The following is a 12,274-nucleotide window of genomic DNA, read 5'->3' as shown; positions in this document are numbered from 1 at the left end:
ATTTACAGGCAATTTAACCCCTTGGGGGTGGCTTAGCTCCTGGCATGTCTAACTCCTCAACAATATTAACATAATCAGCATTTAAAAATTGCGTCTGTGTCCCAAGAGACATGTTCGGACTTCTGAAAGCAATTTCAGTGAGAGAGGAAGACAGGCACTGCTATGCTACATCGGACCCACGGTCCATTTAGCTCAGTATCCTGCCTCTGACAGTGGCCAGCACCAGCTGCTTCAGATGCAAGAACCCTGCAATAGCAGATGTGGGAAAAATTGCCTCCACATTAAGTCTCATCCTGATCTCAAGTAGTGAGAGGTTGGCTTAAGCCCTGAACCATTAGGTTTAACATCCCCTCCAGAATGCTTGTAAGCAGGAACTAAATGGGTATTGAGACTATTCAAAGTTGTGTGTCCGATCACTAAGTTTTTGGCCTCAATGACCTCCTGTGGCAGTGAGTTCCACAGTCTAATTACACACTGCATGAAAAAAGAGTATTTCTTTTTACCAATGTTGAATACTTCACCTTTTAACTTCACTGAATGTCCCTTTGTTCTTGCACTATAAGACAAGGAAAACAGAGGCTCCCGATCTACCTTCTCTAGCCCATTCATTGTTTTATATACTTCTCATGTCCCCTGATTTCTCTTTTTTCACTATACTAGCTCTGGATAATCTTGCTCTCTCACTAACTAACTAACTAGAGAGAGAGAGAGAGTGTGTCTGTCTGTCTCTTATGAGAGACATGTTGTTGGTGACAAAAATAAAAGCAGTTATTATAAATACCTCTTTATTATACTAGGAAATGCCTTTCCTGTTTTACATCCCAGCAGGTATTTGAGACATGGACATTTTATATAAACATTCACCATGAGGAACAAATAGGAACATTTATGAACAATTCATCTCACCTTGAGATGATTTTGGTGAAGGTATAAAGAGGGGGTGTCTTATGTCTATAGAAATTATCATCCCTTTTCAAGGGGTGCAATGTTTCTGTGAATGAGAGGTGTACCAGATTAACAGGATTAGAGATATTGCTCATGAGTTTTCTTCCCCTGAACAGATTTATAAACAGAAAGTGTTACAGATATGGTACAGGAGGCCTAACAAGAGCTCTTGATGGTCTTAGATAGTCCATTTCTCTGTACGTGCTTCCACTGATCTGACCAGACCTTCTCCCAGGATCTCAAAGTCTTCTAGAATGGCTTCCACATTGGGAACGGTGACTAGCTCCTCACAGCTTAGAGATGCCATCATTCTTCCTTTCATGTTGGATGCCTGTAACACACATGCATATGGGTTGGGCTAACTAACATCTGCATTTTGTGCCCAGCAATGCTGTATTCTTCTCCAGAAGTTAAATCTCTAATGCAACCCCTACCCACTCCTACCCTTCCGCAGTGAGCGCAACATGACAAGTAAATGCTGCCGCTGTTCGCTCTCACCACTTCTCTTCCAATCCTGTCCCCTTTTGTTAGCACTACTGTCACTTTTAACAGCTCCTGTTACAGTCAAGTCAGCTGCAAAATACACAGTGTAAACCAGAAGGCTGCAAAAGCACCCTCTTCAGAGCATACACAACCAAGCAGCCCATCAATATAGCAATGATGCAATTTCCAAATCACAATTACCTCTTATATGTGTGCACTGAACACTGGAAAATTACTCACTGATGATATTAGGAGGTGGGGATGGACCCAGGAAACCGATGCATAGAGGGTGCCTTAAAGGTCAACGGATCAAAGACAACATGTCTTGAGCTGCCTTTGCTTTGATCTGTTACTGGGAGTTAAGAACCCAATCCAGCAAGCTACTGTAGGCATGGAGTTATCTCACTGAAGTCAATAGCTATTCAGATGTGTAAAGCGAGGCACGGGCTTGAGGGCATCATCTCATTTCATCGCAGTGAATGACTAGATTTCCAAGCAGAAGCACTGCAGGGCAGCAAGTGCCCCAGGCACAGAGAGAGGAGCTACACTTGATCCTAGGGAATGAAAGGGACGGCAGAACAGCCAGGGTTGCTAGAAAAACTGTGGGCCAGTAATCACAAGTTTCTTTGAGTCTGATGAGTTCCTCGTATAAAGCAGCATGACTCACGTCCACACCTGTGCATCAGACCCACCTTTACCATCCCCCAGGGACTCTCCAAGCCACACTCTTGTTCCCAAATAGCTTTGCACGTTAAACTGCATGGCACAAACTCAGCAGGATCTTTGGAATCCCAGTGCTGCCACCCTGGACATCTACTGGTCAGTAGGAGCTACAGACACCTGGCACTTCTGAAAAATCAGACCCTGGGGTGTCAAACTGGGCAACCAAAAACACAAGCTTCCTTTGAAAATGAGGCTCTTTGCCTCAGTTTCCCTGTCAATGGAGAAAGCACTCACCTACTCTCCAGGAGAGCTAAGGAGGGTGTGCGTGTGTTAGTGTTGGTCAAAGGATGTGTGTCTTGGGGGGTATTATTGCCTAGTGGATAGAGCACTGGACTGGAACTCAGGAGATCTGGGTTCTGTTCCCAATTCGGCCACTGGCTGGATGGCCTTGGGCAAGTCACTTCACCGCTCTGTGCCTCAGTTTCCCTGAGTGTCAGATGAGAGGATACTGCCCGCCTTTGTAAAGCATTTTGAGACCTGCTCTGTGAGACTAGGTGACACCAGTGTTACTACAATCCCCTCCAAACTTCCCACAGCACCAGAACAAACAAGACACTAAAAGCAGAGGGTCAAAATCTCACCTTGAAAGGCTGGGGCTCGAAACTGGAGGGTTTCCACAAAACTCCAATCACCTCCCCGCCGTGCGAGTCATAGAAGAACAAGGCCAGGTCTCCAAAGGCCTCCTGGAAGAGGATTCGAAAGGGAGTCATTTCAGGCGTCAGAAATCACATGTCACAAACCCTGTGTAATGCTCCCCAGGAGGGAGATGCACCAAGGACACTGGCTCACAGCCAAACGAGATCCGGCGAAAGCCTCTTGAAAGTGCAGATTCTACAACTGTTCCATGGATCAACACATCCCAACTTCAATTAAAATGACCTGCCCTCCAGGGGCTGGCCGCAGGGCAAACCCCCGACCCATCCTGCAACAGAACGATACCAACTCCAAGGCACTGGAGCTCATCACGCAGGAGGAGGCGGGATCTGCCAGCCACCAACCCCGCCAGTAACAAAGGTCACTACGAGGCAGCAACACCAGGGAAACCACGACAATATGGAATAGCTCCCTGCAGCGTAAGGGAAGGAAAGAGGAGTGCAGCCAGCAAGCAGCCCCCAATGATCAGGGTTTCTCTTTTGCGTCCCACTGCAGCGTAAGGACAATATAACAGGCGCTTAGAGCCTGGTGAAAGGTCAGTAAGAGACTTCAACCTATCCCAGAAGATCTCCTCTAAACTAGAGTCCTATGTCCCTCTCGCTAGGCTGGACATAAACAGAGGAGACTGCACATTTAAGAGAGAGGTGCAGCCCACAGTGAGTACGGTTCCCAGCAGGCCATGCTCCCCTGGATCGGAGGCAGGGCCGTCTTGCAGAACCATATGGTTTGCAATTGGCCTGTGTGCCATGCACTGGCCTTCCTTGCTATGAAGTTTCCGCTTGAGTGAGGCTAACTCCTTCAGGATGAGAAACGTCTCTTTCTGCGGCAGGTCGCTCTTGAAAGTGGGGTAGAGAAGCCCACTCATAGCGCGTCAATCGCTAGACCGGGGTACTAATGAAGCTCCTTCCCGCAGTTCCTCTGCCCCCACAGCCGAGCTCCCACACAAATACTTCAGGTGCGCTGCCAGTACTACACGGAAATTGCAAAATAATCACAAGGAAAGACTCGCTCCCAGCAATACAGCACCTGGGGTCACGGTAACTAGACAATTCAGTTTCCTTTTAAAAGTTTGCCACTAGAACTGCTGTCATACTACGTGGGGCTCCGCACGGACTTGCTCTCATGGCATGAATACTTCAACAATGTGAATGACCCACCAAGCCTGTCCTCCCACAGCCTGCTCAGGCGGCTGCCTGGAACAAGGGTTCAGAAGGAACGCTCACGAACCACGATAATAGCCCCAGCTTGATTGCCCTGTGCCCACACAACCCAACTCCTAGTGCGGCAGGCGTGGGGGGTGGGGGCGGGGACGGGACGACTGAGATTAGTAAACAACATCAGGTGTGGTCTACCTGAACGTGTGCCACCAGACACTTGGGGAACAGGGATCAGATCTCAGACACACGGATAGCCATGGGAGGAATCATAGAAGATTAGGGTTGGAAGAGACCTCAGGAGGTCATCTAGTCCAACCCCCTGCTCAAAGCAGGATCAATCCCCAACTCAATCATCCCAGCCAGGGCTTTGTCAAGCCTGGCCTTAAAAACCTCTAAGGATGGAGATTCCACCACCTCCCTAGGGAACCCATTCCAATGCTTCACTACTCTCCTAGTGAAATCTTTTTTCCGAATATCCAACCTAGACCTCCCCCACTGCAACCTGAGACCATTGCTCCTTGTTCTGTCATTTGCCACCACTGAGGACAGCCGAGCACCATCCTCTTTGGAGCCCCCCTTAAGGTAGTTGAAGGCTGCTATCAAATCCCCCCTCACTCTTCTCTTCTGCAGACTAAACAAGCCCAGTTCCCTCAGCCTCTCCTTGTAAGTCATGCGCCCCAGCCCCCTAATCATTTTCGTTGCCCTCCATTGGACTCTCTTCAATTTGTCCACATCCTTTCTGTAGTGGGGGGCCCAAAACTAGACACAATACTCCAGATGTGGCCTCACCAGTGCCGAAGAGAGGGGAATAATCACTTCCCCCGATCTGCCGGCAATGCTCCTACTAATGCAGCCCAATATGTCGTTAGCCTTCTTGGCAACAAGGGCACACTGCTGACTCATATCCAGCTTCTCGTCCACTGTAATCCCCACGTCCTTTTTGGCAGAACTGCCGCTTAGCCACTCAGTCCACAGGCTGTAGCAGTGCATGGGATTCTTCCGTCCTAAGTGCAGGACTCTGCACTTAACCTTGTTGAATCCACTTAAAGCAACTCCTAGGGCCAAACTCATGGGAGCGGCTGCCAGGAACAGATTCATAGATTCCAAGGCCAGAAGGGACCGTTGTCATCCATCTAGTCTGACCTCCCATAGAACATGGGCCAGAGAACTGCCCCAAAAGGAATCCCTACAGTAGAAACATCCCATCTTGATTTAAAAATTGTCAGTGACAGAGAATCCGCCATGACCGCTGGTAAATTGTTCCCGCCGTTAATTACGCTCATGGTTATTCAGCTTCCAGTCAGGGACCGAGTTGTACTTTCCTCTGTTAGCTCTGCAGACTAAAGTCCACCACTTCTCCACAGAACAGTTAGCGCTTGGGCAGCGGCAGTACAAGTTTCCCACCACTGCCCTGCCAATATGACACAACCCGCATCCCCAGGAGAAGGAGACCCCCCCTCTAGGAGTATAACAATTCCACGCCATGCCTAGTCACGTCTTTGCTGAGACAGCCATCAAGCGGCTCACAGTGGGGTCCTCTGCAAGGTGGGTGCTTGCCGATAAACTTTCCTAAGTGCCCTTCTACTCAGCTGCTACCACTGCTCTGATATCCTTGTACACATCACAGTAGAAGTGGCTCTTAATGAGTAGCAGCCTTGCCAGCCATCTCAGAAAGGATCTTGTCTGTGCAGGGGCGGGCACGGAAGAAAGAACACATCAGTGTGGAAGGAGCAGGTGAACCAGGTTGGCATCCTTGGCACTGGAGCTGAGTGGGTGGGGACAGGGGCATCTTAAGAGGCAAGAGAGGATAAAAGAGGAGTGGCAGAGTCATCAGGCCTGAAAGGCAGGGCTGTAAATCTGAAGTGGTGCCGAAAGGAGGGATTCAAAGCAGAGGGTGACGTGCTTGGCTTGCTGGGATGGAAATGGACTGATACCCGCCAGCTCATCCCATCAACAGGGCGTTCATTCAGGCTAGGCTAGTCAGGGGACATCTTGCCAAACCAGTTTTAAAATCAGTGCCTCCCAAACAAAATTACCCGCCCACACATTCCTAGACGTGGGCAAATCTAGAATGTTCAGAGGTAAGTTGATACCAAATTCCTCTCGGATGAAAGGCTCACACCAGCAAAGGGGGACAAGCAGTGATGAGCTGCCAAAATCTTAACAACCGGTTCCCTCCTCACCCCACGAGGGGGGTCCTGGCCCCCCCACCCCCCCGGACTCCTGCCCCATCCAACCCCCCCACATTCCTTGATGCCCCCCAGACCCCTGTCCCATCCAGCCCCCTCCCCTGTCCCCTGACTACCCCCAGAACTGGGCAGGAGGGTCTCGTGGGCCACCGTAGTGGGTGCCCACCCCACTCCTAAGAGCCAGAGGCACCTGCCGGGGGCCAAGGTGGGGAGTCCCAGCAGTGCTTACCTGGGGCAACTCCCAGGAAGCATCCGGCAGGTCCCTCTGGCTCCTAGGGGTGGGACAGCGTAGCTCTGGGGGGGAGCAGGGGGAGCAGCCACTCCCCCCACTGATCATATCAAAAGTGGCGCCTTAGGCGGCGACTCTGTGGGGGCTCCGGGGCTGGAGCCCCCACGGGGAAAATTTGGTGGGTGCGGAGCCCCCAACGGCAGCTCCCCACCCTGCGCCCGGACCCAGCTCACTTCACCTCCACCTCTGAACACGCTGCCCCGCTTCTCCGCCCCCGCCACCCCACCCGGCTTCCCGCGAATCAGCTGTTCACGCGGGAAGCCGGGGAGGGCAGAGAAGCAGGCGGCTGCTTCGCACTCAGGCCCAGGGTGGTGGAGGTGAGCTGAGGTGGGGAGCAGTTCCCCTGCGCGCCTCCCCCGGGTTACCTGCTGTGGTGCAGGCGGCCCTCCTCACACCCCCTCGCCCCAGCTCACCTCCGCCTCCCTGGGCCTGAGCGGGAAGCTGCCGCCTGCTTCTCAGCCCGCCCCGGCTTCCCGCGCGAACAGCTGATTCGTGGGAAATCGAGGCACTGGGGGGCGGAGAAGCAGAGCGGGGGCGGCGCGTTCAGGGGAAGAGGCAGAGCAGAGGTGAGCTGGGGCCAGGCATGGTGCAGGGAAGCTGCCGGTGGGTGCTCTGCACCCACCAAATTTTCCCCATGGGTGCTCCAGCCCCGGAGCACCCACGGAGTTGGTGCCTAAGGCGCCACTTTTGGCCGGCTGTTAAATTTAGAAGCGGGACAACCGGTTCTAAAAGGGCTTCTAAGGGCTTCTGAATTTAACAACCAGTTCCAGTGAACCAGTGTGAACCGGCTCCAGCTCACCACTGGGAATGAGCCCGTTAAGGGAATACATTTAAGCACACGTTGACAGTGCTGTGTGTTTATGTTTCAAACCAGGGAAAGCCATCCCTCATAAAAGGGAATAAGGTCTCTGACAATCTGGAAAAAGCCCTGATTATTCTAAGGGGTGAGTTCTCCAGAGTAACACACCGATGCCGATGTGCAGGGCTTGGAGGTGCTACACAGGCGTGTCTGGCTGGACGACAGCCATTAGCCTTCACATGATACAGCACTGAGACGGATTATTTCCCAGTAAAGTTATTGCTCTGTACATACATAGCACCTTTCCCCTGGGTAACAAAGGCCAGCACAGACATTAAAGGGACAGTGTCTGGTCAAAAACCTTATTGAAGGGCAGATCTCTGAACCTACGTTACTACCACCACCTGAAATCAGAAAACATTTGGGTGGAGAGTCAGAAAGCCGCCTTGTTCAGCTACTTGAAAAATTACAGCCTTAAAAGGTCTAATTTATTATTTGCAGCCTCTGTGCTGTTTGTAGAGTACTTGTGTCTCACTAAACACGGAGTGTGAACGCAAAGGGGGTCGGCTTCCCTGACTGCCTCTCATGCTCTAGCCAAGCGCTGTAATTCTGAGGTTGCAAACACTGAGGGGGGAGGGGGTAATTAAAAAAAAAGTTTCCCCTGCAGTTTGGCTTTAGAAGTCCATGAAAAGCTTTCAGTTAAATGATTTTATGGAACCAAAAATGTTGGTCTTCCATGACCTGGGAGCCTCTGATCTCAAGAATGGGGAAGGGAGGCCGGACTGTGGAGGGGGCAGATTTTCTGGAGAAGGGGTACGTAGTGCATGAAGGAGGATTTAAAACTGTGTGACCTTGTTTTTCTAATCCTCATTCCCCCCCTCCTCCGGCTGCTGCTCTCGCTCATTGATTGCATCATGCCTGCCTTCAGCCCGGGAGCTCGCTAGAGAAGGGTCTGTCTCTCACTTGGTCTTTGGAAAGAGTCCAGCACATCCACACTACTAGAGCACAAATAATACATATACCACTTAAAGGTTTGTTCAGGGCTTTGAACACGCTAAATGTTCTCGTTAACAACCTGCCTCTAAATCCTAATTAAAATTAAACTGTAGCTATTTGCTTGAGATCCTACCTAAAAGCACTTGCCATTTGCACTCTGCAGGCCTCCCTGCCAGGATAATCACTCTCTTGACTGGCACTCTGAGGCTCAGGAGCATATCAGGAACTTGTTTTCCCAGGGTCAGTGAGAAGAGCCAGTGACACCGCCTAGGCAGCCAGCCAGGGGACTGTTTCGGTATCCAATGGCATTATAGAGGGAAAATTACACCAGGATTGGAATTTGCCCATAGAGATTAAAAGTCACCAAGAAATTTGAAGAAAAAAAAAAAAGGACAAACAGAAAAGCTACCATTTTTGTGCAACACACTAAAAACCAATGGGAGGGTTCCCAGAGATTTGCGTGGGCCTGCCGACATACTGATCTGCGTGTGCAAACCACAGAAGGAAAGCAGCCACGTTCTTTGGGCTGCATTAAGGAGTCAGCGAATCGCACAAGATAGAGGTGGAAAAGCCCCACTGGGCCATCTCCCTGACAAAGGAAGAACTGTTCCGTCTAGTATTGTTTACTGGTGCACCGTCAGATCTTGCGAATGTCGCACGTGACTGAATTTTCACTCCTTTCTTTGGAAGATTGCTCCACAGAATTTGTAGGGAGACAGTGTTCTGCAATTTCGAGAAGGGTGGAGAATAAAGGGCACAGCAAGTGACTAATAAAATCCTCTTAGCCGAGGTTAACCTCAGAGAGAATGTGGGAGAAAAATTGTTCCAAAATATGCACGAGTATGTGTACATGCACACACCAACATCTGCCCGTATAGTACGACTCACCGACTTGTTTTGCAATGTGACAACAGAGAATTTCCTAAGGCCACTTGCCAGATTCACCCATCAGAGGGGCCTTTATTCAGAATAGAAACATTTCCTTTCTTCTAGAGGGAAGGGTCCATAGATCCCATCATATCCAGGACAAAAAACCTTCTTCATCCCCGGAAGTCTATTTTTTTCCTCCTCTCACAACGTATCAGCATGAATATTTGCCCATCCTTGCTTTAAGGCAGAAATAAAAGTTGCTTTGCAGTAGGAAATGTTCATATGAAAATTTCTGAATTTCAGTATGTTCAATTACTGTTAGTTAATCCTTAGAGAATTCAGTGCATGGAAGGATCTCAAACCTACCAGGATCTTCAAAGGGCTGGCCATTCCCACCCTGCCCTGAGAGTTCTGGTTCTGACGCTCGACAAACCGTAACATGAGAATACTCACTGTACGGGGTCTGTGGACCTGCCCACCAGAAGGAAGGTTTTTCTTTTTCTTCTGCACCCAGAAGATCCACAGACCCCTTACAGTGGGCTGTCCAGGAGCAGTCTGCAGTAAGGGAGGGTATGATATAACAAAACTCTATGCAGCTGAGTAAATAGACTCTTAACCTGCGGAACCACAGCGTGCAGAATCCTTTGCTCAAGTGCTGCCTTCGAGAAGCTCGTAATACTCTTGTAAACTTATGCACGCTATGAAGAGAGTCCACAAGATCTTCCAGTCCAGGAGGTAGCCACTGGGGGAGCTTCGAGTTTCTGGCCTTGTAAAACTTCTGTTTTGCACCATTTTATCCACTCGAACATCAATGGCTGGAATAAAACCAAAGGAGTCAGTGATTTTCTGAACTCTTTTGTATCTTTGATGTAGATCTTCAACTCTCTCCGAACATCCAGGGTATGCCAAAGATTTTCAGTAGGATGTGGACAGAAAGATGGGAAGGACTCTCTTGCGTCCTCTGGAATACTGAATTTACCTTGGACATGAAAGCTGCATTGCTTCTTAAAACTTTGTCCTGATGGAAGGTGCAGAGCTGTGGTTCTACTGAGGAGACTCCCAGTTCTGAAACTCTTCTTGCAGAAGTGAGTGCTATGTGAGAGCTACGAGGAAAACCACTTTTAAGGAAATAAGGACATTTATCACAGAGGTTCAAAGAGTTCTTAGAAAGCCATTTAGCACTAAGTTTAGGTACCAAGGGGGAATCCTGCAAATTGGAGTAGGGTTGACACGAGACACTGCTCTAAAAGATCTTGGGGGGACATGATCCTGTGTTTTCCTGTTGTCTGGAAGATACTGAGGTTGCAGTCACTTGAAATGTTAATGTTTGAGGTTTGAAGACCAATGTGAGACCTTCGTTCAGGAATTCCAAAACATGTTTCACCTTAGCCTTGATAGGATCTATCTGCAATTATTTACACTGGGTCTCGGATCTGGACCAAATCCTTCTTATGCCTTATTTGTTGAGCTTTTTCTGGATGCTAAGAGCATGCCTCTTAGGGGCTCTGAATATCCTTTTTTGTTTTAGCTGGAACCTCACAAATACAAAGAAACTAGATTCAACTTCCCTGGGTCGGGGTGGAGGATCAGTCCTCGTCATAGAAAATTCCATCAGCGTGGGAGAAACAAAGGGTATTCTGCCTGCTGCACCAAATTTGAAGCCCAGGCTCTCCACATCCAAAGCAGGGCCACCAGAATTACCTCTGCCCTCTGCTTTGTATCCTCTGAACTGTGTTGGGGAGCACTGCAAACCGTGGAAAGGCAGACAGCAGCAGCCCTTCCAGCCACAGAAAGCATGCATGCATGGCTACGGGTCAGTGAACCCTTCACCTGGGGGCAGAAAGTGGGAATCTCTGCATTAAATTGAGAAGCAAATGGGTGACCGAGGGCTCTGAGTATTGAGTCCAAGATCTCTGGGTGAAGACTCCACTTCTCTGGCTCTCTCCTGTCTGCTGGGTGTTTAACTATCCTCTTATGCCGAGAGCTCAAAAAGGGACAGAGGGTTCTTTTCTGCCCATGAACATAACAGGCTGGTTTCTCGTAACATGGCTATGGACCTGGTGCCTCCTTGTTTGCTGACAAAAGCTACTGTAGCTGTGCTCGGACATCGTTAGAACATCTCTGTTGCTCAACTCTGCGCCTAGTGCTAGTAGGGAGAGCTAACTGCTCTGAGCTCAAGCCCGTTAATGCTATGTCAAAGCTCCTTCTCCACCCATGCTGTTGTATGAATCTGTTCTTTGAATGAGCTCCCCTTTCTCTGAGACTGACATCGCCTGGAGAGAACTGCGGTGACAACTCCGAAATCTTGGGGCCCTATGAGTCTCTTGACTTCCAGACACCAGGAGAGGGATTTCCCCGAAGAGCCTACCCCCTGGATACGCAGAAGAGGTTTCAAAGTCCTTCCTTAAGAAGGGGGTCCATCTTCCCATCCATCTGGTCTTTGAGGAGGAAAACCACCCTCAGCTGGGATCACCGTGTCTTGTACTGGGGATGGATCTATGAACATTACCGTGCCTCTGGGCCAGTCTCCATTGCCAGGTGTGACACCAGCCTCCTGCTAATCGCATTCTGCACCATGATCTTCCATGCAAAGCTGGAAGCCATTCACAGGCCCTTCCCAAACCAGAGTGCTCCTCGCACAGCAGCTGACGAGACAGGGCTGCATGCCTGCAAAGCATCTGCTGCCCAGATTGAATGCTGCTAAAGCTGCTGCCACGTGCCCACTGGGTGGCTGACACAGGTGGGGTGATAAGGGCTTTGCCAGCATGCACTGGTGAAACGTGCTGCACGGCTATCCTCTGTTTATCCACAGAGCAGGCTTCCCCTCGCTAACGTGCCTGAATCCAACCCTGGAGAGACCACCCTCCATGAGCGAATGAGGACTTCAGTTCCCACGGCCGATTCAATCCTTAGCTTCCCTGCTGAGACGACCACGGGGCCAATTAGTGCCAGCTGTAATGGTTTCCATGTTGTGGACACCTGCAGCATCCAGACTCATGTCACACAGGCTACCCAACAGCCATCATGTGCAGCATCACCTAGATGTGGACACAGCCATCTCCCATGATCAGTCCTGTGAGCCACTCATCCCCCCGCACCCTGTACTCCTCTTTTCTGTCAGGCACCCGAAGAGAGCTCTCTGCAGTGATCTCACTGCTCCAGCACGGCC

The 12,274-nt window shown here is 50.1% G+C and overlaps 1 protein-coding gene across 4 annotated transcripts in view; it reads right to left on the bottom strand.

Annotated features, from left to right (window-relative positions):
• Window positions 1-768: 768 nt before the first annotated feature.
• The window catches only part of NOL6 (nucleolar protein 6), a 74,608-nt gene continuing 63,102 nt past the window's right edge, over window positions 769-12,274 (bottom strand). For all 4 annotated transcript variants that reach the window (XM_073343403.2, XM_073343406.1, XM_073343405.2 and 1 more), the window contains exons 25-26: window positions 2,733-2,834; window positions 769-1,276 (exon numbers count right to left, since the gene is read on the bottom strand). In XM_073343403.2, the coding sequence (XP_073199504.1) occupies window positions 1,124-1,276; window positions 2,733-2,834 (255 nt within the window). In that variant the 3' untranslated portion in view covers window positions 769-1,123. The remainder of the gene's footprint in view (window positions 1,277-2,732; window positions 2,835-12,274) is intronic.

Source organism: Lepidochelys kempii, chromosome 5 (assembly GCF_965140285.1).
Source record: "Lepidochelys kempii isolate rLepKem1 chromosome 5, rLepKem1.hap1, whole genome shotgun sequence".
NCBI lineage: Eukaryota > Metazoa > Chordata > Testudines > Cheloniidae > Lepidochelys > Lepidochelys kempii.
Note: the sequence above shows the minus strand (reverse complement) of the source record. Positions and strands in the feature narration are given on the sequence as shown.